Source organism: Salmo salar, chromosome 26, assembly GCF_965601325.2.
Source record: "Salmo salar chromosome 26, fSalSal1, whole genome shotgun sequence".
Taxonomy (NCBI): domain Eukaryota; kingdom Metazoa; phylum Chordata; class Actinopteri; order Salmoniformes; family Salmonidae; genus Salmo; species Salmo salar.
In genome coordinates, this window is record NC_138316.1 from 19,639,712 (window position 1) to 19,664,558 (window position 24,847).

General features: G+C 43.6%; 1 protein-coding gene across 6 annotated transcripts in view; it reads right to left on the reverse strand.

The window, feature by feature from the left end:
* Positions 1 to 260: 260 nt before the first annotated feature.
* The window catches only part of LOC106587320 (uncharacterized), a 69,045-nt gene continuing 44,458 nt past the window's right edge, over positions 261 to 24,847 (reverse strand). For 3 of the 6 annotated variants that reach the window (XM_082969491.1, XM_082969490.1, XM_082969492.1), the window contains one exon: positions 692 to 1,641. In XM_082969491.1, the coding sequence (XP_082825617.1) occupies positions 847 to 1,578 (732 nt within the window). In that variant the 5' untranslated portion in view covers positions 1,579 to 1,641 and the 3' untranslated portion in view covers positions 692 to 846. The other 3 variants (XM_082969488.1, XM_082969489.1, XM_082969487.1) reach the window with 3 other exon arrangements.

The following is a 24,847-nucleotide window of genomic DNA, read 5'->3' on the forward strand; positions in this document are numbered from 1 at the left end:
CCATACAGACAGACCACACAGACAGACCATCGCGCCCACAGACAGCCACGCGACCACCAGACAGACCATACAGACAGCCCACGCGACCTCAGACAGACCATCGCGCCCACAGACAGACCACACAGACAGACCATACAGACAGACCATACAGACAGACCGTGTGAGAGACTGAGTCACCATGTACGTATGCATTCATCTGGAAATGAGGGTCTAATGTGATTTATGTGTGAATGCGTAAGCTTGTATAGGAATGTTAATAACAACAGGATGACTGATGACATGTCAATGAGTCTTAGAATAGAGACAATGAACACAATATAACTGGAACTTTATAGGACTAGCTTACATTTCTATCATTTCTATCACCTAGTAATGCATTTGTTTGCACAGAAAAATGACATTTGGATGAATATTTAAGACCGTAAAAGCCGAGTGGATCCAAGTGCATTATATGTTCACTGATGCATTGTTAGACCCTACAGCCTATAAAAACGTAGGTCAAGTAGTAGATCATGTCCTGTGGAATGTATAACAGTACATGTACTGTATATGCATGAACACTGTGCTTTAACCCACTTTCCCTGCTGTGCTCACGTCCCCAGACAGTGTAGCGCTGCTGATGCCCACTCTAACAGCCACCTCCTGTCTCAGCTGGCCTATGGTCTCCTCGGAGCTCCTGACCTGCCATCAAGACAACCACACAGCACATCATTCACTGTACCACACCAATGGGTTACAAGTACAACTGTGTCATACACTGTAGATTAGACCAATGCTGGTTTCATTATGCTGATGAAGCAATTGCATACTCTGTCAATAGTGTGTTTAAAATGTGATTAAAAGTGGTTAAATGAGGTTAACATTTTGATTTACTTGTTCTATTTGATCTTGATTAGAAGTGGGCAAGTGTTTCCCAATGGAACTGGCCAGTCCTGAACTAGACCTGTCTGGGTGGTAATAGTTCCCCAGCTCTACCTGGTCAGTGAGCTGCTTCACCCTGCTCTCCATCTGGTGGAGCTCCTGCAGCTGTGTCAGCGTGTCCTGGTACTTCCTGGTCATCTCCTGGTGCAGCTCTGTGATGGTGTCCTGCAGCTGTGTCAGCGTGTCCTGGTACTTCCTGGTCATCTCCTGGTGCAGCTCTGTGATGGTGTCCTGCAGCTGTGTCAGTGTGTCCTGGTCCTTCCTGGTCATCTCCTGGTGCAGCTCTGTGATGGTGTCCTGCAGCTGTGTCAGCGTGTCCTGGTCCTTCTCCTGGTGCAGCTCTGTGATGGTGACCTGCAGCTGTGTCAGCGTGTCCTGGTCCTTCCTGGTCATCTCCTGGTGCAGCTCTGTGATGGTGTCCTGCAGCTGTGTCAGTGTGTCCTGGTCCTTCCTGGTCATCTCCTGGTGCAGCTCTGTGATGGTGTCCTGCAGCTGTGTCAGCGTGTCCTGGTCCTTCCTGGTCATCTCCTGGTGCAGCTCTGTGATGGTGTCCTGCAGCTGTGTCAGCGTGTCCTGGTACTTCCTGGTCATCTCCTGGTGCAGCTCTGTGATGGTGTCCTGCAGCTGTGTCAGCGTGTCCTGGTCCTTCCTGGTCATCTCCTGGTGCAGCTCTGTGATGGTGTCCTGCAGCTCCTGGACCTGGGCTTCACGCTCCTCCACCTGATACAAGATAAACACAGGCCTGATTTGATATATGTTTACCTCCTTCCTTTCCTCCTCCTTTCCTTCCATCCATCCAGCTTTCCTTGAGGTAATCACCAATTTCACACTAGATTAGGTGAAAGCAAGGATTCCACTATTATTTTTGCCAATCAAGTCATGTCAGAACATGTCAGATAAGTGATTATTTCAAGGAGGGAAGGAAAGAAACAGGGATGCATTTACATATTATTGGAAGTCTGCAGCACTAAACTAAAACACAAAGCCTATTGAAGGTCCCCAGAAGCAACTGAACATCAAAGTCATCAATTACAGTAAAACACAAAATACAATACAGTTTGTACTCACATGTCGAACTATCAAGAGAGGCACATCTCCTACCACACAATGTCAGGTACAATATTACATTTTTGTGACAGAAGATACAGTACATATCAATTTCCCAGAAAAGCTTAGCTCCACTGCTGCTTGTTGCTGGGTTAGTTTTGAATCCATTTCCCATAGCCAAATTAGCCTCTGTTATTGAGAGTCACAGTGTAGACGAAAGCAAGGCCAGTCACCCAGAAGCAAATGTGTCACAATTCAATAGGCTTTGGAAGATGAAACTGTACATCACAGTACAATAGCTGACCTCAACACAATACATGTATCAAATCCTGCTATACACCATGCTTACTATACAATACAACTGACAGTGTTGAGAACTTCAAGATGTAAGAAAGGAAACATTTGAATTCATGAAGAAAACTTCTAATTTCATAAACTCAATTAACCCAAGTTACCCAACAGACAGATTTGTAATCAAACTATTCTACACAGATAATATGCATGTCCTATTCTTTATTACCAGCCAATTGACACTGCATGGTAAGTGTCAGCGAATATAATTAAGATGTAATTTTCCCTGAATGTTCCAATTATATACTCCTCAGTTGCTTATCAAATGGATGTCATGACTTCAATTTCATGTAAATTCACCAAGATACTGGTTGGAATAAATATTTTGAAATCAACGGGCAGTTTTTTTTAGACAGTCCAAAAGCAAGTACAGGACTATATCAGATAAATGATGTGCGGTAGAGTCCATTTCAAGGCTATACTACTACAGATGAAAAACATGATGTGTATAGTGTTTGTCCCATATTTCATCAAAGCATTTGCTCTCTACAAATGTAGTCGGAGAGGAACAGTATTAAAAATCTGTCTTAAAGAGAACAAGAGGCATCTCTCCCTCCTCTGAGGAGAATAAAAGCTACTCTGGAAGACAGAGTGGTGGGAGGATATATGCTAAATGTGTGGACCCAGGCACTGCTGGACAGCAACGGTGAGGGCGCTCTACAACTGTCACACCACTCTGTGTACATCCAAAGTATTCATCCTTAAAAAAAGAAAAAATGGTTTTATGGCTAACATCAAAGCAACACATTTCTGTCCTGTTTTCCACACGAAAAATGCATTTAGTTCTGTATACGCGCAGCATACCATCTTGGTAATCTCCATGTCCTAAAAGTTTGCTGGTTCTTTCACCAAATATGAAAAGCAAAAGCAAACAAGAATAAGCTATCTTTTGGTACAGGTTACTGCAAGAGAATGCACACTACGAGGCTATCATCTTTTAGTTTACTGGAAATTTGTATCACAGAAAAAATATTATGTGGCAACTACCAAATACACACAGTGTCTAAATGTGATGGAAAGTCCAGGAGTTTTTTTTTCTTCAAAATCATAATTAGGCAAGAAGTTATGCATCAGGGACATTTTAGCCTAATGCTTGGCATGATGATAAACATTCATTCATGACATGTCCATCTCACCAGTTTTCTAAGGTTTGCTTTCTATAATGCCAGCAGTGCCATATAAATCCCATTTCCAAAAAGAGGTTTTAAAAGAGACTTTATTATAGACCTCCACCACCTATCCTCCTACAGCCCATTACAATTCAGATCACTCCCCTCTAAAAGCTGAACCACCTCACATCTCCCTGGGTGGTTTTGATTTGATGCTGGGGTTTTAAAGGCACACTAATATTAATGGTACTGTCAGCAGTTTAATGAACTGGCCACACAGCTCACTGGGCTGATGCTTTGACAGATAATTCACACCGTTTTATTCCCACCTCCTAGCAATATTACAGGGGCAGCTTTACCTCGCCTGACATCTGTGTGAGGTCTTACCTGCCAGGGCTAAACTGGGAAGATATTTGAAGAATTCAGTTCCATGGAAAATATTGGTGTACAAACCCCTCTCTCACGAACGCATGCAATGTACATTTTGTATAATAACTACATTATGTACCCTGATTGATATGAACAAGGTTACCAAAGGTTAAAGGTTATTTCTTATAAGCACAGAGTCATACACACAACCATGTCCATGCACAGATATTAGAAATCCATTCAACTGGCATGGACTGACAGAGAGAATAAAGACACTGAGCTAGTAGTAGGAGACAGGAAGAGATGGAGGAGATGGAGAGGAGGAGAGGAGGACAAGAGATGGAGAGGAGGAGGAGGAGGAGGAGAGGAGATGGGGAGGAGGAGAGGAGATGTGGAGGAGGAGGAGGAGAGGAGATGGAGAGGAGATAGGGAGGAGGAGAGGAGAGGAGATGGGGAGGAGGAGAGGAGATAGGGAGGAGGAAAGGAGAGGAGATGGGGAGGAGGAGAGGAGATGTGGAGGAGGAAAGGAGAGGAGATGGGGAGGAGGAGAGGAGATGTGGAGGAGGAGGAGGAGGAGGAGGAGAGGAGATGGGGAGGAGGAGAGGAGATAGGGAGTAGAGGAGATGGGGAGGAGGAGAGGAGATGTGGAGGAGGAGGAGGAGAGGAGATGGGGAGGAGGAGAGGAGATAGGGAGGAGGAAAGGAGAGGAGATGGGGAGGAGGAGAGGAGATGTGGAGGAGGAGGAGATGGGGAGGAGGAGAGGAGATGGGGAGGAGGAGAGGAGATAGGGAGTAGAGGAGATGGGGAGGAGGAGAGGAGATGTGGAGGAGGAGGAGGAGAGGAGATGGGGAGGAGGAGAGGAGATAGGGAGGAGGAAAGGAGAGGAGATGGGGAGGAGGAGAGGAGATGTGGAGGAGGAGGAGGAGGAGGAGGAGAGGAGATGGGGAGGAGGAGAGGAGATAGGGATTAGAGGAGATGGGGAGGAGGAGAGAAGATGGGGAGGAGGAGAAGAGATGGGGAGAAGGAGAAGCGATGGGGAGAAGGAGGAGAGGAGGACAAGAGATGGAGAGGAGACTAGGAGGAGAGGAGATGGGGAGGAGGAGAAGAGATAGGGAGGAGTAGAAGAGATAGGGAGGAGGAGGAGAGGAGATGGGGAGGGGGAGGAGAGGATAGGGAGGAGGAGAGGAGATGGGAGGAGGAGGAGAGGAGATTGGGAAGAGGAGAGGAGATGGGGAGGAGGAAAGGAAATTGGGAGGAGGAGAGAAGAGAAGATGGGGAGGAGGAGAAGAGATAGGGGGAGGGGAGGGGAGAAAGAGATGGAGAGGTGAGTGATAGATGAGAGGAGTAGAGAGAGGCTGGGCCTGTCTGTCTTGTCTGTCTGTCTGTATCTGTGGCCTGGGGCAGTTCATGCGGAGGGTGCTAGGGTGCTGCTGACGCTGCAGGGTATCGTCTGGGCCTGGCTGATGTGTGTGTGTGTGTGTGTGTGGTGTGTGTGTGTGTGTGTGCGTGCGTGCGTGTGTGTGTGTGTGTGTGTGTGTGTACACGTGCGTTTCCAGGAAGCCTCTGCTTAACTGGTCTGACTGAACAGTGAATCAGGGGTTCTCTGTAGAGGACAGCCCTTAAGTGTCTTCTTCACACAGGTGCTTTGAACCCAATAGTGTTGCCTCTCCCAACCCCATCCTACGCTCACTCCTCTACCTGCCCTCTGCCAGGGTTGTCTATCAACCCATTTATTTGTTCACATCGGACCGTTGCATCAAGGCCTTGTTGTTGCCTCTATCACCTCTGGAGCTCAGTTGGTAGAGCATGGCGCTTGCAACACCAAAATGGTGGGTTCGATTCCCAGGACCACCCATATGTAAAATGTCTGCCCACATGACTAAGTCGCTTTGGATAAAAGCGTCTGCTAAATGGCATATATTATTACATTACCACCTGTACTAATACTAACCCTCTACTCCTACACAGGGTCAGCCCAGTCCAGCAGGTTCCCACTCCATAATGGACATGTGTGAAAATCTGTGTGGTTTAAAAGGGGCTGTAACACACTCCTCATTATCTTGAGTTTGACCCAATGCTACCAACACCAGGCCTGCCCAGGAAACCAGTTTGATTTTGGTATTCTTCTTCCTGAATCTGAGTATTAGGGGTCTCTTTGATCTCTCACCGCTGTGACAAAGCTGCAGCACCAGGGCTCCTAAATGAGCCTCTCACAGCTTAGCCAGCATGCACCAACATCAAGTAGGGCAGGGAGAATATGCAGCTAACCGCAAGGCCTTTTTAAAAGAGACAAGCATAAAGTGTCCTCAATGTAATTAACCAAAATAAGCTAGAGGCAGGCATGGGGCTCAAAAGCATAAAGAAAAAGATTAACACCAGCGTTTCGTAGATTACTCTTAAAAATGAGTATTTCACTCGATAAACGCTGTACATTTCATCTAGTAATTTCCGTTAAAGGTTATTTGTTATCTTCAGGCGCCCAGAAAGGACTCCTATTGTCTTGATCTTTAGAGGTTTCAGATCCCTTCATTAACATGCTAATTGCGACCTGGTCCACAGAAAGATATTAAAGAGGGAGGCATGTGGAGAGGCTCTTTGTCCTGTCAGGGCCCTGGGACTTCTCTCTGCTCGCTCACTGCCTGATAAAAATAGGATGATATTAGTTCTTGAGACTCTCCTTCAACGAGGTGGAGGGAGTCCATGGTGAGCTCTGACAAATTAGAGGAGCCTTGTATGTGAGGGCGCAGCTGCTACCCTCCCTGGCTTACACAGCCCAACACAGCCAAGGCCAGTCCCCCAACCTGCTCTGTAATGCCATTATTCAGGGAAGGTGAGCTTCATAATAAGTCTCCCCACCACTACACACATACGTATCTCCAACAAGCTACATCTACAGTACGTTCTAAATAACTACTGATTTATTGAACTACTAGTAAGTATGCAGACTAGAGTGCTTGGACCCAAACTGACTTGTTCAGGGAACTGCTAGAGAAGACATTCTGATTACCAGACAGAAAAGAGATGTGAATGACTGCCACCGTATACAGCTCCCCATATAAGTGGCTTCCACCCAATCTTCCCAGAATGCACATAGTAAGCATTTTGGCTTAATGTCAATGAGCCATATCTGTCTGCCTGCCACCACCACAGCACCATACACACATCATCACCATGACCCCCCCCCCCCCACCAGATAAATACCAGAGGTCACTCTTCTCATTCAGCAAGAAATCTAAATGATAATGACTCCTTATTAAAAATGATATTTGGAAGTGCACATAGGCTACATCAAAAGGTGCTGACACGGAGGGGCTGGGAGGGTGGCGGGGGACAGGGGCGATGGGGCTCACTGATAACCCACATCAAAGCACAGGCCGGGGGGGGGGGGCAGAGGCTGTGTCTGGGTACTGAGGCTGTTGCAGATGAGGTACCAAAATAAATCTAGCGCAACACTTACCAATTGCAATTTGGATAATGCTTTCACATTGAGATGCTCCATGTTATTTGTAAGTGTCCCCAAAAAATAGGATATGCACTCTGATGTTGGGAGGACGGTCTAAATTAAGCCAGAGTAGATGAGATTCAGTAGCTTGGGGAAATTATAAATGATAGCCCATGTATTATTTTTTTTTTAAACAGTTGAAAAAGACCAAAATAAAGGAAATCATGGTATAAAACCTCCAGTGGAGGACTAATGAATGTCCACCCCAAATGTGCACTTCAGCAAACAATCAGGCGTGGTGGATTAGCTGAAATTGGGCCGACTATAGGACACCTCCATTCCAGCGCAGCACAGTCAACCTTTTAACGGCAGGCTGTTAGGTGATATCTTTCCGACCGTCGGCCTCTTCAGAGCTCTCCACCGTTTAAAACCATTCCCAGCAAACGCTTTTCACATACAGCCATTACAGCGCTTTAGGTGGGCCTGGCTGGCTGGATCACACTGCCATGAGAGAAGACTATTCAGGCAGGGAAGAGAAGAGTAGAGCAGAGCCCATCTACTGTTTGCTTAGTGAGAGTGCCAGGTTGCCAGCCCAGTGAAGAGTGCTTTAGAGCCATACTAACTGAAGTTCAACCATTGGGCTGCTGCTGAAGAGGTTTCAGTGTGGGGTTGAAACAGAACCAGGCCTGTGTCCAGACAGAGTCAAACACAGAGTGACGATGGGCTTACTAGAAGCTCCATCTCCCTCTAGGTGGACTGACTGGTCAGTGACTCAGTTCTGACCTGCTGCTCTGCCTACAGTACCTATACTCCCTCCCCAGGGTCACCTTCTCTGTCCTGGTCAGTGCCACCTCACACGGCCCATCTCCCCCTCACAGAGGAAGTCAGTCAGAAAATAGGTCTGACCGACCTGATCGACCGCTTCCCCTGGGCGGGCCACCCGCCTGCCTCAGCCTGGCCTGTCACAACACTGAAACCACCAGCCAGCCGCACATGCTCAGTCACAATGAAATCCCAGTCTGTCCAGGTGTCCTGCCTGCCTGCCTCTCAGTGACATCAACACATGGCCGAGCCCTGGAGCGCTCTCCCTGGATCCTCACAACTACTGGAGGATGGAAGAGCCAATCTATTATTTACATCAATCACTCAGTCAATCCAACCAACTATAGGGACCTCGGGCCATCTGTCTCCATATAAAGTACTAGTCCTACAGATATCTGGATCATAACACTTGAAGATGTGCCAAAATGGAATGAAAGTGAATAAAAATGCATTGATTAGGATCGAAACCAAATTAACAATCCAATAAGGATAATTAGTAATACCTTACCAAGGTTACAGCCGAGTTACTAAAATGAATTGAAGTGAATTATGTATTTGTGATGACAAACAGGTATTTCCCCTGTGGTAGACAGTGGGCCAGGTCTTCAGTATGGAAACAGCCCAGAGCCGTTGCCTATATGTTTATACAGAGAGATTAGGCAGCGGGAATGCTGACGTCTGACCTTCATACATAATCAGGGGAGGAGAATCTGCTTGAGACTGCACTTGACCACCACAGTCTTTTATTATACACCGCAATGCATTTTCCAATTACAAAGTATTATAATTATGTTACACTTTAATAATAGAGATTTCCTCCACTTAAGGATTCTACTGTATTATAAAATCAGCACAACACCAAAATGTTCTGATGTATTATGTAAGAAAGGGGGGTAAATGGCACACTTCCTACAGATTTCATTTCATTCGTTATTCTATGAATTTACGATTAGGATAGAAGGGGAGAGAAAGACAAAGCTTTCAAGTCTTTTTCATCATGCTCTAAGATAGGCCATAACTGTTCAAATATTCCTCATTTTCCTCCTCTCTTCCTAAGAGTGAGTCAGAGGCATTTTTGTTTTAAAACAGGCGTTATCACGGAGAGAGGAACATGGGAAACACGCTGAGGGTTCAAACACCCACTACCATCCAGAGCATTCCATTAAGAGAAAACGGAAACCAGAAATAATGAGAGCCTCTTCCTGGCTTCTCTTCCCCCTGCCCTGTGCACCTGGACGGAAAGCAAGACGGAAGGAGAGCAGGAAGGAAGAGGCCTCCTCAACTTCGCTCACACCAACACACTTCTTATTCCACCCTCTGCCTTTCTTTAACTCTCTCTAAGGCCCTCAACTCCCCACCACTACCCCCCTCTCTCGCCCAGTCCTGCCCTCCCCAAGACTAGGGAATTTCAATCCTATTTCATATCCTAGAACAAAAGAGTCCACTACTGATTATTAATGCATTTCAAAGCAGACATCCTCATTTTGTCAGGGTGTTTTCTTTTAAAAAATATACAGAAACTCTTTATGGTCGTCCTGGGGGTCCGGCATTGCTATGCACTCTCTGTCTGTCTCTCTGACCTCTCGCTGGATGGAATTCATTTGGCCTTTCCCTCTTTCTTTACCTTGATTTGGCTGGAAAAGGGCAGTGAGCGACTACTGTCTGATACAACTATTAAACATAAACACCATTAAATAAAAATGAGCTGTGAAAAGGGAGATGAAACGAGTGAGAGGAAATAGGGGGCCTAAAAGATAAATGATCAAGCAGTTATATTATGCTTGAAAAGTGATTCAACCTGCATATTCAACCTGTTTATCTACTCTGATCTGACCCACTCCACCAATCTTTCAAATGTTTTTACATATTCAACCATTATAAAGAACAACCCTTGCCACTGTACATTTATCATATATCCTGTTGCCTAGTCACCTTACCCCTATACATATCTAAACCTACCACTCCAGGATCCCTGCACATTGTAAATATGGTATTGGCACTGACCCTGGAACCAACCCTGTATATAGCTTACTTACTTTCTTGTGGTCTCTTATTTATATTTCTTGTGTGTTTTTGTTCTACTTCACTTTTTTATTTAAAAAAATTATAGTACTACTGATATTGATTATCGCATTGTCGGGAAAGAGCAAACAAGAAAGGCATTTCACTGAACTAATGCAGATGACAAAAATGTGAAACTTGTTTTAATGTCGCAGATACAGTATGTCTTATGCTCTGATATCTGATTGGTCAAAGTAAAATGACTCAGTAACTAGGCCTCAAAACATCTCAGTTATTATGAAGGAAACACAATGACGGCTTTCAGAGTAGACTTTGGTGCATCAATCTGAACGGTTAATACGGTTCCTCGTTCACAGAGAGCAACGACAGCACATTATGAAGGTAGGCTTATGTATTAATTAGTAAGAGGGCATCATGAGAGAGAATGAGAATTAAAAAGAGAGCAAGAAGGAAGGGCGGAGGGGGAGGGGATATATTGCGCTGTGTGCAAGCCCGGGGCTTGATGAGGTAGTACAGCTGAATGATATACAGTGGCGGCCACGGGGCGAGAGCTGTCCATTAGTTACGGGGTCCCTGTTATGCTCTGGCTCCAGTACATTATTTTCAAATGCATCAGTCAGCGTAGTGCAGCACAGATAAATTCTAAGGCCTCAGATCTGTAATGCATACCCTCACCGCTGCTATATTACGCTGCAGGTTAGGAGGGCAGGGAGAGAGGGGGGGGGGGGCAATGTCATTTATTTTTCACTGCGGCCAGTATTCCTCCCATTAGCTTCAAACGTGAGATAAGTTATGGCCTTTAACGAGCGCCTTTAGCCGCCAGAGCACGCTGCACACAAGGCGGTGGCCAGAGGGAGTGGGCTGGAGAGGCGGAGGGGGGAAGGAGGGGAAGGGACTGGCAGGCGGCAGGGCCCAGATGACCCACCTTGGTGCCCTCCTGTCCTTGTTGAGGCCACAACACAATACACACCCACACCAGATGAATAATTTCAACTATTCGCACAAACGCACGTACACACAAACCTCTCAAGGTTGTCCACCTCCACATAAACATAACTAGCAATTTGACCGGCCTGCATATATCTGCATATCAAAACAGGATGCTGTCAGAGACAATGAATGGTAGTCTGTAGTGAGAGACTAATAACAACCCAAAAGGTCTATACAGCTTCAGTAAAGCCCTGTTAAAAGAAGACCCAGTGAATAGGAGTTCACCCGGAGGAAGCAACCCAGCGTATCTCCCATTCACATTGCTCTTTGAAGCAGTGCACGAGGACTCAGCCCATCTCAACCACTCGAAGATATTTACCTCTCCCAATCAAATGTCAAGGCAGGCTGTAGTGTAGTCCTGCTGACCTTTTAAACGGCTCTGGGATGACTTCTTGTGTTGTATAGAGCAGTGGGCTGTGTGGGGGAGGGGTCGGCCTGGTGGGCTGGAGTGGGCCGGCAGATCAGGAACCTGACAGATGGAATCAGAGCGCTGAGAGCTCCCACGTACTGCAGCTCTCTGCTCGTCTCTCCAGTAGACATAAGCAGTTACACAGAGAAATGTACAAATGTGTGTGTGCATTAATTTACTGTTACTGATAGTTCTCTGAGCTTTCTCCAAAAGGGCAGTTTCTCACTAGCTCTAGCCACAGCCGAGCATATTACCCGGTATGTGTACGTGTTGGTATGTGTGTTGTACGGTTGAAGAATCTCACAACACAGAATGTCCCTTACTTCATTCTGGTCCAATAACCACTTAGAGCCTGATGACATAGAGCTCAGATACAGAAGTTCCATTAGTTGAGCTAATCCCATTTGTCTCTGAACGGAGGAGGTTGTAGTAAAAAGACAGATCTATAAAGATTCCTCTGAATTCAGCCTTTTCTCTTTTCCATTAAAAGGAGCAGTCTGGGGTTGAAGCAGCGAATCCCTCGGCATACATCTTAGTGTAAATGATTGACAAGTCGTGACTAATTTGCCTTGCACTTTTAAGCCCTCCTCTTAGTTTGGGTGGGAGCGTTTTTAAGTACGCACAATCAATAGTCTCTCTGAAGCCTTGCAATCGTCTGCCGCCTTCCGTCTAAACTCTGAGCCCAGTCAATCTATCACATGCCAATTAAGACTTTTATCCAAATTACCAGGACCCTTTTGCAAATTCTATAACAAACACCATCATGGTCTAATCACTAGAAGTTATGGAATATGAAGATGAGGATCATTTATATGAATATTTCTCTGCCTTGTCTAATCGAATAAAACAGGCTCATGTATCATCTAACTGAAGTCTATTCGATACGTTGAACAATGGAAATAATGCATGGTTGGCTTGTAACCTTCTCAGAACATTATATTGGCATTATGTTCAGAGAATGTACTCAACATAATACAGTGCCTTCAGAAAATATTCATACCCCTTGACTTATTCCACATGTTGTTGTGTTATTTAGCTGTTTTTTTCACCCAATCTACAGACAATACCACATAATGACAAAGCGAATACATGTTTTTAGAAATATTTCTAAATGTATTGAAAATGAAATACAGAAATATCTAATTTACATAAGCATTCACACCCCTGTGTCACACCCAGATCTGTTTCACCTTTCTTTGTGATTGTCCCCACACCCCTCCAGGTGTCGCCCATCTTCCCCATTATCCCCTGTGTATTTATACCTGTGTTCTTTGTTTGTCTTTTGCCAGTTTTCAACCAGCGTTTTTGTTCTCAGCTCATGCTTTTCCAAGTCTCTCTTTTTCTCGCCCTCCTAGTTTTTACCCTTGCCTGTCCTGACTCTGAACCCGCCTGCCTGACCCTGAGCCTGCCTGCCGACCTGTACCTTTGCCCCACCTCTGGATTATTGACCTCTGCCTACCCTGACCCTGAGTCTGCCTGCCGTCCGGTACCGTTGCCCCACCTCTGGTTTACTGACCCCTGCCTGCGTTGACCTGTCTATTGTCTGCCCCTATTGGATTATTAAACCATTGTTAATTCGAAGTGTCTGCATCTGGGTCTTACCTTCATACCTGATACCCTGAGTCAAAACTTTGTAGAAGCACCTTTGACAGCGATAACAGCAATGACGCTTTCTGGGTAAGAGCTTTCCACACCTGGATTGTGCAATATTTGCCTATTCATCTTTTCAAATTCTTCAAGCTCTGTCAAATTGGTTATTGACCATTGGTAGACAACCATTTTCAGGTCTTGCCGTTTTCAAGTAGATTTAAGTAGACTTAAGATTTAGGTCAAAACGGTAACTTGGCCCATCAGGAACATTCACGGTCTTCTTGGTAAGCCACTACATTGTAGATTTGGCTATTTTAGGTTACTGTCCTGCTGAAAGGTGTCTTAATCTCCCAGCGTCTGGTGGAAAACAGACTGAACCAAGTTTTCCTCTAGGATTTTGCATTCCATGTATTTATTTATCTTGAAAAACTCTCCAGTCTTTAATGATTACAAGCATACCCATAACATGACACAGCCACCACTATTTTTGAAAATATGCAGAGTGGTACTCAGTAATGTGTTGTATTGAATTTGAACTTGTATATGTGGGGTACAGAGGTGAGGTAGTCATTCAAAAATAATGTTAAACACTATTATTGAACACAGAGTGAGTCCATGCAACTTATGTGACTTGTTAAGCACATTTTTACTCCTGAACTTATTTATGCTTGCCATAACAAAGGGGTAGACAACTTTTTGACTCAAGATATTTCAGATTTTCATTTTTTATAAATGTTTTTAAATTTCAAAAAACATAATTCCACTTTGACATTATGGGATATTGTGTGTAGGCCAGTGAGGATTTAATTTTTTTTTTAATCTGTTTTAAATTCAGATGGTGACCTAGTTATAGCATAGGTCCTCTCATGACATGGCCATAGGGGTGGGAGTTAGGACAGTGGTGGGGGAGGGGTAAGTTACCGGACCAGGTGAAGCGGACTAACCCTAACCACTACCCCCTCCTCCCACACCACCCTCTGTCACCCTAGCTGCCCGCAGGCTAAATGAGAGAACATGGCCATTCTGGGCACAACCGTCATGTTGCCTCATCTCTCGCCACATCATATGCCAGCTCTGTTTACCACACAAAAACACACCAGGCCTTTAACGCCAATGAATTATAGAGGAAGTACAAGACACTCTTAATTACTCAGTGTGAATAATTCAACTTTCTGCTTACACTACTTTAGTGGGGATTGCATGCAATAGTTAACATAACAGAGTGCCGGGCTCCCCCAGGGATGGTGTGTGTTTCAGGCCCACACTCATTAGAGATGTGCGTGTGTGGGTATCCAACCACTCTACTCAGGTAGGTGGTGCATGCAAAATGCAGCCAGTGGACGTGTTCACCCCCTGGCACTTTTTGTCTCTGGTTCGTCAAGCGTGAGAGTGTGGGTGGTCTGGGATATGTACTCTGCTCCGAGAGGGGTCCAATGCAGTCAAGGATAAGACCCAAACACACACACACACACACACACACACACACACACACCACACACACACACACACACACACACACACACACACACACACACACACACACACACACACACACACACACACACACACACTGAGAGATGGGGTACATCTATGTCAAATTTGGTGGAAAATATCATTGGCCTTTCTTCGGTCAATCTGACTGCATGAATAGTGGGCATTAACTCTGTCTCCATAATACACAACTAGTAGGAGTCAGTAGTCTACCACTCCTTGCAGTAATGGCCAGTTCCTCTGTTTTTTCAAACAGTGAATGGAGCTGAGTGGAGGTGCAGGATACTTACTTTAACCTGGGCTTGCTGAGATAGACAGGCCTCTTTGAGATGCTGAAGTATAGCATCCTGGGTAGGCAGGTGTGTCTGCACATCTTTGTAACGGTCTGCCATTTCTCCACTGTAAACAAAATTGAAGTTGAATTTTTTTTGAAAATAAAGTAAATCTGTAAAAAGTTGTTTATGCAATCAGAATCAGGAGTGTAGCTACAAACAATTTCACCCTCAGTTAGCATATCATATGCTAGCAATAAACCTACACAGCGCAGACAAAATCAGATTATCAACCAGCATTTATAGTCAAAATCTTTGGGGATCCTATAATCCCTCACGGAGTGACGTTCACTGCGACCACGTGGTTCGTACTGGGGTACGGATGTAAACATCCCACAAAATCTGCCGTTGGCGCCCATTCAAATTAGCCCCAAAGTTGCCTTGTTAAATCTTGTTCATTCTCTTAAATTAAATACCATGTTTTCTCATTAGCTGGGAATGTTGTTTGAAATGTCTGATACAACATACTTTAGTGATAGCATTATCAATCTACTGCATACCCCTTAAAAATATGCATTTTCGTGTGCAGGGTGTGCTGTTAGCATGCTAGCACTCATTACAACAAACAGGTATTATAGCTAACATAGCTAGACATTTCTAGCATTCACTGGTTGAAGTTGAAGTAACTTTTGAATGTAATGGAGTTGACTGGTGAATATGACAAGAATACAGTGCCTTCAGAAAGTATTCATACCTATTCCACAATTTGTCGAGTTACAGCCTGAATTCAAAATGGATTCAATATATCTGTTTCTCACCCATCTGCACACAATACCCCACAATGACAAAGTTACAATTTTTAGAAATGTTTGCTAATTTATTAATTACAGCTGTGAGTCTTTTGGATTAAGTCTCTAAGAGCTTTGCACACCTGGGGCCTCATTTATCAATCATTTGTAGGCACAAATCTGTACGCAAACCATGCGTGGGATCATTTCCAATATGAACGTTTGCTTGAGAGTGTGCGTAAATGTACAGCAATGACTATGCGTACGCACAGTGCCAAATTCTGTAATAGGTGAACTGTTGTCAAGCGTAACATAGTGAATGGGGAAAATATACTGCATGTTAATTTTTTTACATTTTGACATTAATAATGAAATAATTGTTCTATTTCATTGTATTTCAAATGTGAATGCATGCAACATATCTTGACAGGCTATAGGCCTATCACACAGTTGAACTCGAAAAGTTTACATACATTTAGGTCGTTTTTCAACCACTCCACAAATTTCTTGTTAACAAACTATAGTTTTGGCAAGTCGGTTAGGACATCTACTTTGTGCATGACACAATACATTTTTTCAACAATTGTTTACAGACAGATTATTTCACTTATAACTCACTGTATCACAATTCCAGTGGGTCAGAAGTTTACATACACTAAGTTGACTGTGCCTTTAAACAACTTGGAAAATTCCAGAAAATTATGTCATGGCTTTAGAAGCTTCTGATAGGATAATTGACACCATTTGAGTCAATTGGAGGTGTACCTGTGGATGTATTTCAAGGCCTACCTTCAAACTCAGTGCCTCTTTGCTTGACATCATGGGAAAATCCAAAGAAATCAGCCAAGACCTCAGAAAAACAATTGTAGACCTCCACAAGTCTGGTTCAACCTTGGGTGCAGGTACTACGTTCATCTGTACAAACAATAGTACGCAAGTATAAACACCATGGGACCACGCAGCCGTCATACCGCTCAGGAAGGAGACGCGTTCTGTCTCCTAGAGATGAACGTACTTTGGTGCGAAAAGTGCAAATCAATCCCAGAACAACAGCAAAGGACCTTGTGAAGATGCTGGAGGAAACGGGTACAAAAGTATCTATATCCACAGTAAAACGAGTCCTATATCGACATAACATGAAAGGCCGCTCAGCAAGGAACAAGCCACTGCTCCAAAACCACCATAAAAAAGCCAGACTACGGTTTGCAACTGCACATGGGGACAAAGATCGTACTTTTTGGAGAAATGTCCTCTGGTCTGATGAAACAGAAATAGAACTGTTTGGCCATAATGACCATCGTTATGTTTGGAGGAAAAGGGGGGAGGCTTGCAAGCCAAAGAACACCATCCCAACCGTGATGCACAGGGGTGGCAGCATCACGTTGTGGGGGTGCTTTGCTGCAGAAGGGACTGGTGCACTTCACAAAATAGATGACATCATGAGGGAGGAAAATTACGTGGATATATTGAAGCAACATCTCAAGACATCAGTCAGGAAGTTAAAGCTTGGTCGCAAATGGGTCTTCCGACTGGACAATGACCCCAAGCATACTTCCAAAGTTGTGGCAAAATGGCTTAAGGACAACAAAGTCAAGGTATTGGAGTGGTCATCAGAAAGCCCTGACCTCAAATTTGTGGGCAGAACTGAAAAAGCATGTGTGAGCAAGGAGGCCTAGAAACCTGACTCAGTTACACCAACTCTGTCAGGAGGAATGGGCCAAAATTCTCCCAACTTATTGTGGGAAGCTTGTGGAAGGCTACCCAACATGTTTGACCCAAGTTAAACAATTTAAAGGCAATGCTACCAAATACTAATTGAGTGTATGTAAACTTCTGACCCACTGGGAATGTAATGAAAGAAATAAAAGCTGAAATAAATAATTCTCTCCACTATTATTCTGACATTTCACATTCTTAAAATAAAGTGGTGATCCTAACTGACCTAAGACAGGGAATTTTTACTGGGATTAAACGTCAGGAATTGTGAAAAACTGAGTTTAAATGTATTTGGCTAAGGTGTATGTAAACTTCCGACTTCAACTGTATATGACCACATCAGTGCATTTGTTACAATAATATTCCATATAAAGTACAGTAATTTGTTCAATTAGAGGCAAATGTGAAACAATTGTTGAAATACTATAAAAGACAATGGGAAATGGGAAATGGAATGAGAGATGGCAGACCGTGCTCTGTTGGAAGATTTGGCACATGCTGCATTTTGCAGAGAGTGCGTTTTTAGGGACAGGTGGGACTTTTTTGCAGAGAGTACAGATTGGCTCATTAGACATCTTTCACCAAAACCGATCATATAGGATTTTTGGGAAGATTTAAGATTGGCTCATTAGACATCTTTCACCAAAACCGATCATATAGGATTTTTGGGAAGATTTAAGACCTAGTTTAGAAAAGTGAAACACATGCCATTTTGTTGTACATTTACATTTTTAGTCATTTAGCAGACGCTCTTATCCAGAGCAACTTACAATAGTGAATGCATACATTTTTTTTTTTTTCGTACTGGCCCCCCGTGGGAATCAAACCCACAACCCTGGTGTTGCAAACACCATGCTGGCGTTGCAAGCACCATGCTCTACCAACTGAGCCACAGGGAAGCCACAAGTGCTATCCACCCTCGGGTTTTTTCAGTGGGAGCTTGCCAATCGGCACCTCAGATCCCTTGATGAGCCAATGTTTTGGATGCAATCATGAGCAAAACGAACTGTAACATAATTTCCATACACAATCGCATGGATGGCTTATTGGTGAGTGTTGCCTACTCATTTGAAGTATATTTGCCATTGCTAAAGCAACTTGAATTGTCCTAATGGTCCTGTCTTTGTAGCTATGTTTTACATTTTTACTGGTCAAGCCACACTTGAGTGAGCCAACCTCTCGATCAGTGTCAACCTCTGACACTAGCACCTCTATTTTAGTCTCAGAAATTGTTTTTTTCATAGCTTTTTTTGATTACGCCGTTGTATTTCATGGTACAGCGTTGTATAATCCCCACAGGCTTTAAAGGGTTGATTTTGACCACATATGGTTAAATAGGGGTGTTTTGAGATGCAAATAGCCAAGGTTGTGCACAAGCACGGAGGCTGAGAACAACTGGTATTTATCAATGGTTATCTCCTAACGGTGTGCGTATGACGCTTGTAGGATTGTGTGATAAATATCAATTCCGTTCGTAAGTAGTATTTTAGAATAGTTTTTACGCAATATTAATAAATGGGGCCCCCGGATTATACAATATTTGCCCATTATTCTTTTTAAAATTCTTCAAGCTCTGTTAAGTTGATTGATGATCATTGCTAGACAGCCATTTTCAAGTCTTGCCATAGATTTTCAAGCCGAGTTAAGTCAAAACGGTAACTAGGCCACTCAGGAACATCCAATGTCATCTTGGTAAGCAACTTCTGTGTAGATTTGGCCTTGTGTTTTAGGCTATTGTCCTGCTGAAAGGTGAATTTGTCTCCCAGTGTCCGAACAAGGTTTTCATCTAGGATTTTGTCTGTGCTTAGCTCTATTTCATTTATTTTTATCTTTAAAAAAACTCTCTAGTCCTTAACGATTACAAGCATACACATAACATGATGCAGCCACCACCAAGCTTGAAAATATGAGAGTGGTACTCAGTGATGTGTTGTATTGGATTGCCCCAAACATAATGCTTTGTATTCATGACAAAAACGTAATTTCTTTGCCAGATTTTTTGCAGTATTACTTAAGTGTCTTGTTGCAAACAGGATGCATGTTTTGGAATCTTTTTATTCTGTACAGGCTTCCTTTTCACTCTGTGGAGTAACTACAATGTTATTGATCCATCCTCAGTGTTCTCATATCACAACCATTAAACTCTAACTGTTTAAAAATCACCATAGAACTCATGATGAAATGCCTGAGCAGTTTCCTTCCTCTCCAGCAACTGAGTTAGGAAGGACGCCTGCATCTATGTAATGACTGGGTGCACTGATACACCCTCCAAAGTGTAATTAATAACTACACCATGCTCAAAGGGATATTAATATTTTGCTTTCCCATTCACCTCTTAATAGCACACATACAGCGGGGGGAAAAAAGTATTTGATCCCCTGCTGATTTTGTACGTTTGCCCACTGACAAAGAAAGGATCAGTCTATAATTTTAATGTTAGGTTTATTTGAACAGTGAGAGACAGAATAACAACAAAAATATCCAGAGAAACGCATGTCAAAAATTTTATAAATTGATTTGCATTTTAATGAGGGAAATAAGTATTTGACCCCCTGTCAATCAGAAAGATTTCTGGCTCCCAGGTGTCTTTTATACAGGTAACGAGCTGAGATTAGGAGCACACTCTTAAAGGGAGTGCTCCTAATCTCAGCTTGTTACCTGTATAAAAGACACCTGTCCACAGAAGCAATCAGTCAATCAGATTCCAAACTCTCCACCATGGCCAAGACCAAAGAGCTCTCCAAGGATGTCAGGGACAAGATTGTAGACCTACACAAGGCTGGAATGGGCTACAAGACCATCGCCAAGCAGCTTGGTGAGAAGGTGACAACATTTGGTGCGATTATTCGCAAATGGAAGAAACACAAAAGAACTGTCAACATCCCTCGGCCTGGGGCTCCATGCAAGATCTCACCTCGTGGAGTTGCAATGATCATGAGAACGGTGAGGAATCCGCCCAGAACTACACGGGAGGATCTTGTCAATGATCTCAAGGCAGCTGGGACCATAGTCACCAAGAAAACAATTGGTAACACACTACGCCGTGAAGGACTGAAATCCTGCAGCGCCCGCAAGGTCCCCCTGCTCTGGAATACATATACATGTCCGTCTGAAGTTTGCCAATGAACATCTGAATGATTCAGAGGACAACTGATGAAAGTGTTGTGGTCAGATGAGATCAAAATGGAGCTCTTTGACATCAACTCAACTCGCCGTGTTTGGAGGAGGAGGAATGCTGCCTATGACCCCAAGAACACCATCTTCACCGTCAAACATGGAGATGGAAACTTTATGCTTTGCAGGTGTTTTTCTGCTAAGGGGACAGGACAACTTCACCGCATCAAAGGGACGATGGACGGGGCCATCTACCGTCAAATCTTGGGTGAGAACCTCCTTCCCTCAGCCAGGGCATTGAAAATGGGTCATGAATGGGTATTCCAGCATGACAATGACCCAAAACACACGGCCAAGGCAACAAAGGAGTGGCTCAAGAAGAAGCACATTAAGGTCCTGGAGTGCCCTAGCCAGTCTCCAGACCTTAATCCCATAGAAAATCTGTGGAGGGAGCTGAAGGTTCGAGTTGCCAAACGTCAGCCTCGAAACCTTAATGACTTGGAGAAGATCTGCAAAGTGGAGTGGAACAAAATCCCTCCTGAAATGTGTGCAAACCTGGTGGCCAACTACAAGAAACGTCTGACCTCTGTGATTGCCAACAAGGGTTTTGCCACCAAGTACTAAGTCATGTTTTGCAGAGGGGTCAAGTACTTATTTCCCTCATTAAAATGCAAATCATTTTATAACATTTTTGACATGCGTTTTTCTGGATTTTTTTGTTGTTATTCTGTCTCTCACTGTTCAAATAAACCTACTATTAAAATTATAGACTGATCATTTCTTTGTAAATGGGCAAATGTACAAAATCAGCAGGGGATCAAATACTTTTTTCCCCCATTAAAATGCAAATCATTTTATAACATTTTTGACATGCGTTTTTCTGGATTTTTTGTTGTTGTTATTCTGTCTCTCACTGTTCAAATAAACCTACTATTAAAATTATAGACTGATCATTTCTTTGTAAATGGGCAAACGTACAAAATCAGCAGGGGATCAAATACTTTTTTCCCCGACTGTACACAATCCATGTCTCAATTGTCTCAAGGCTTAAAAATCCTTCTTTAACCCGTCTTCTCCCCTTCAACTACACTAATTGAAGTGGATTTAATAGGTGACATCAATAAGGGATCATAGCTTTCACCTGTTCAGTCTGTCATGGAAAGTATCATTCACAACATTTGGATGGGAGATGTAATCCAGTTATAGTAAAATAAACAATGTAACTTGTGTGTCATTATTGCTTGATATCAGGCTTGGCTGCACACTGCTTTCATTGGGGAAAGACTGCTTCCGTCCCATGCTCCTCCCCAGCCCACTTGCGTGAATTTCGTTGAAAACATAACTTTGTTGAGTGGACCTAATCTAAAAATGGTTTATCAAATTCAGTATTCTACCTGAATTATGTCCCTGACAACTGATGAGATTCAGATAGACGTTGAAAAGGTATTGGATAGTTTTAGAGAAAAACTGACCTTGAGATTATAAAAAATATCAATCATGATAACATGGGGTGATAAATGCCAATGGAAAACTCAATACAAAAACAGTTTTCCCTTGCCTGTAAATAATAAGTGTCCTTAAACCTTGAAAAAGCAGATGGAGCTTTGCTAGCTTCCTGGCTAAGAGGAAGGGTTAAGAGGACTGTAGAGTGAAACCAGGGATGCATAGTACAGCCATCACTCTCTAACCTCATCCATTCACAGCAGCAGGCCCTACTACAGAGCTGAATGAGGTGGGGTGGGATATTCACTCTGGGCTTTTGTTCACCATGTTAACCGGGGACCTGTAGGAGTCCTTTGCCCGGCCTAGCCGAACCATGCACACAGTGCCCTTATCAAGTACAATGACTAAGAGTGTCTGACTGGCTGCTTCAAAAGAAAAATGGAACTCGCCAAGGCCTCGGATTCTATCAGCATACCAACCTCCTACATCAAGCATCCAGGTGGCTGGAAGAATGATGACCGGGTATTGTCGTTTTACAGTGATGGTTTATACATACACATGTATATAAATATAAAGTCAACTCATACAGTTTGTGTGCAAAAGATAGAGAGAGAGAGAGAGAGAGAGAGAGAAAGAGAAAGAGAGATAGGGAGAGGGAGAGTGGTGGGGAAGGAGAGAGAACGAGAACACATCATTCAGGGATAAGACACATGATGAGTGGGCCGGCCTCAAATAGGTAAACAAATCAATCATGTGTGATAAGTGTGGGCTTTATCAGGGCTGGGCAAGGCCAGACTAAAGAGTCCCTGTGAAGCCCATGGCGGAATACTGGAACACATGGCTGCTGTTCCACAGGCCTCCACACACAGTGCTGCTCAGGTTAATGGTAGTCTGGCTGGTTCCTAGCCAGGCATTTATATTAACTCTATAAACCAGGCTAGGACCACTGAAACACAATGTACCCATGGACATGGAATGGATCTGGATGATCCCACCATGATAGAAGAGCAAAGACTATTGTATTCAACATCAAGAAGAGTTCTATACAGCAGATGAGAGTGGTGGTTGTTTACCAGGAATGGAGGAAGGGAACTTATATAATTAGAGAGAGAGAGTGCAGCCTGGCTGTCTTTGTGCCGTGTGCTTTTACTTGGACTGCCTCCATCATTCATGGACTGGACTGGGCCCATTTGTGTCTGTGTGATTTCAGGTGCTGTTACTCAGTGCGCTAAAACCTTCATGCCGCTAGAGCAAGATTGCCACTTTTATGAGAGAACATGTTGTGTTGAAATAAACGCTCGGCATCTGATACGTACCTCAGTGTCAAAGGGCGCAATGAATGTGAAGGGGCTTTTCAATAGGGCAGCAATCTAGCCGCATTTCCCATTCATACGCCTCCATTAAAAGAGATCCACACTGGAGTGTCTCTTCCAACAGCGTCTCCATTTTCCCTTCAATCACCCAGCGCCTGTCTCTTTTCCCCATTTCTTGAGACAGGTTTATCCTTGTTGAACACTCACCATGCAACACTTGACATTACATATCTATTATGAAATAACTATAAGGGAATAGCCTATGTAATTACATTGTACCAGGTATGTGAGTACAGGCGTTTTAAAATAGAACCAATGTTACTTCTGTTTTCAAAGAAATACAAAATGGTGATTGCTAAAATGGAAGGCTAATTCCACCCTACAAAGGCTTCAGTAAGTCAACCACTTATTCACAATCACAGGGGAAATGTATTATGGCGTATTCTTAAGGAAACAACATCGAAGGAGAAGTTTAGAAACAAGACAGTCATAGGAAGAGCAGAAAGGAGATTGAGAATGTGACAGGGAGAAGAAAACATTCTGTTTATGTCTGCTGAGAGACTGAGCTCTTACACAACGAAATATACCCTGGCTATACCAAACACTAGGAACAACTTCCTAATATTGAGTTGCACCCTCCCCTCTTGCCCTCAGAACACGTTGGGGCATTGCTCTACAAGTTGTCAAAAGCATTCCACAGGGATTCCCCCAGTTGTGTCAAGTTGGCTGGATGTCCTATGGGTGGTGGACCATTCTTGATACACACAAGAAACTTTTGAGTGTGAAAAACCCAGCAGCATTGCAGTTCTTGACACAAACCGGTGCGCCTGGCTCCTACTACCATACCCCGTTCAAAGGCACTTAAATATTTTGACTTGCCCATTCACCCTCTGAATGGCACACATACACAAACCATGTCTCAATTATCTCAAGACTTAAAAATCCTTCTTTAACCTGTCTCCTCCCCTTCATCTACACTGACTGAAGTGGATTTAACTAGTGACATTAATCATAGCTTTCACCTGATCAGTCTATGTCATGCACTTATACTTATATTAAGCTCTTGAAACTCATGTATGTCTCCAACACAGAGTTCAAACATTCATCAGAGACCTTAACAAAGAGCATCACCGGCCTGAACACCCACTTGTAGCCAAGACACTCATTATTGTTCCATTCACATAACTAGAGGCCAGAGATACAATGCTGACTGACTGAGGGGATCGAATAACATGGCTTCTATACTGAAGAGAAATCTAATTAACTCAACAAATGAACTGATGGCATAACACTCTATTGAGCCCATCTGAAGTGCTCAATGGCTCTACTCATCTTACGAGGAGCTATATTCATATATTCATTAGCATGTTCATTTAAACTGCCGCTACTGCAGTAGTGCAGACACTGAGCCCCGCTAAAGAAACACTAACTACAACCTCTTGCATAGTCAACACTATGAAAGAGGTATTGAGACTGACATATAATGTCATCCTGCTTAAATGAGTCACCAGAAGAGGCCATTTATGTGTCTGTGTACTGGCAAAGTGCTCAAAGACACACCCATATCACAAGGAAAACATAAGCCATCGTGGTAAATAATGCTTTGGTCATTTATTTTTTCTAACACACCTCTTTGAT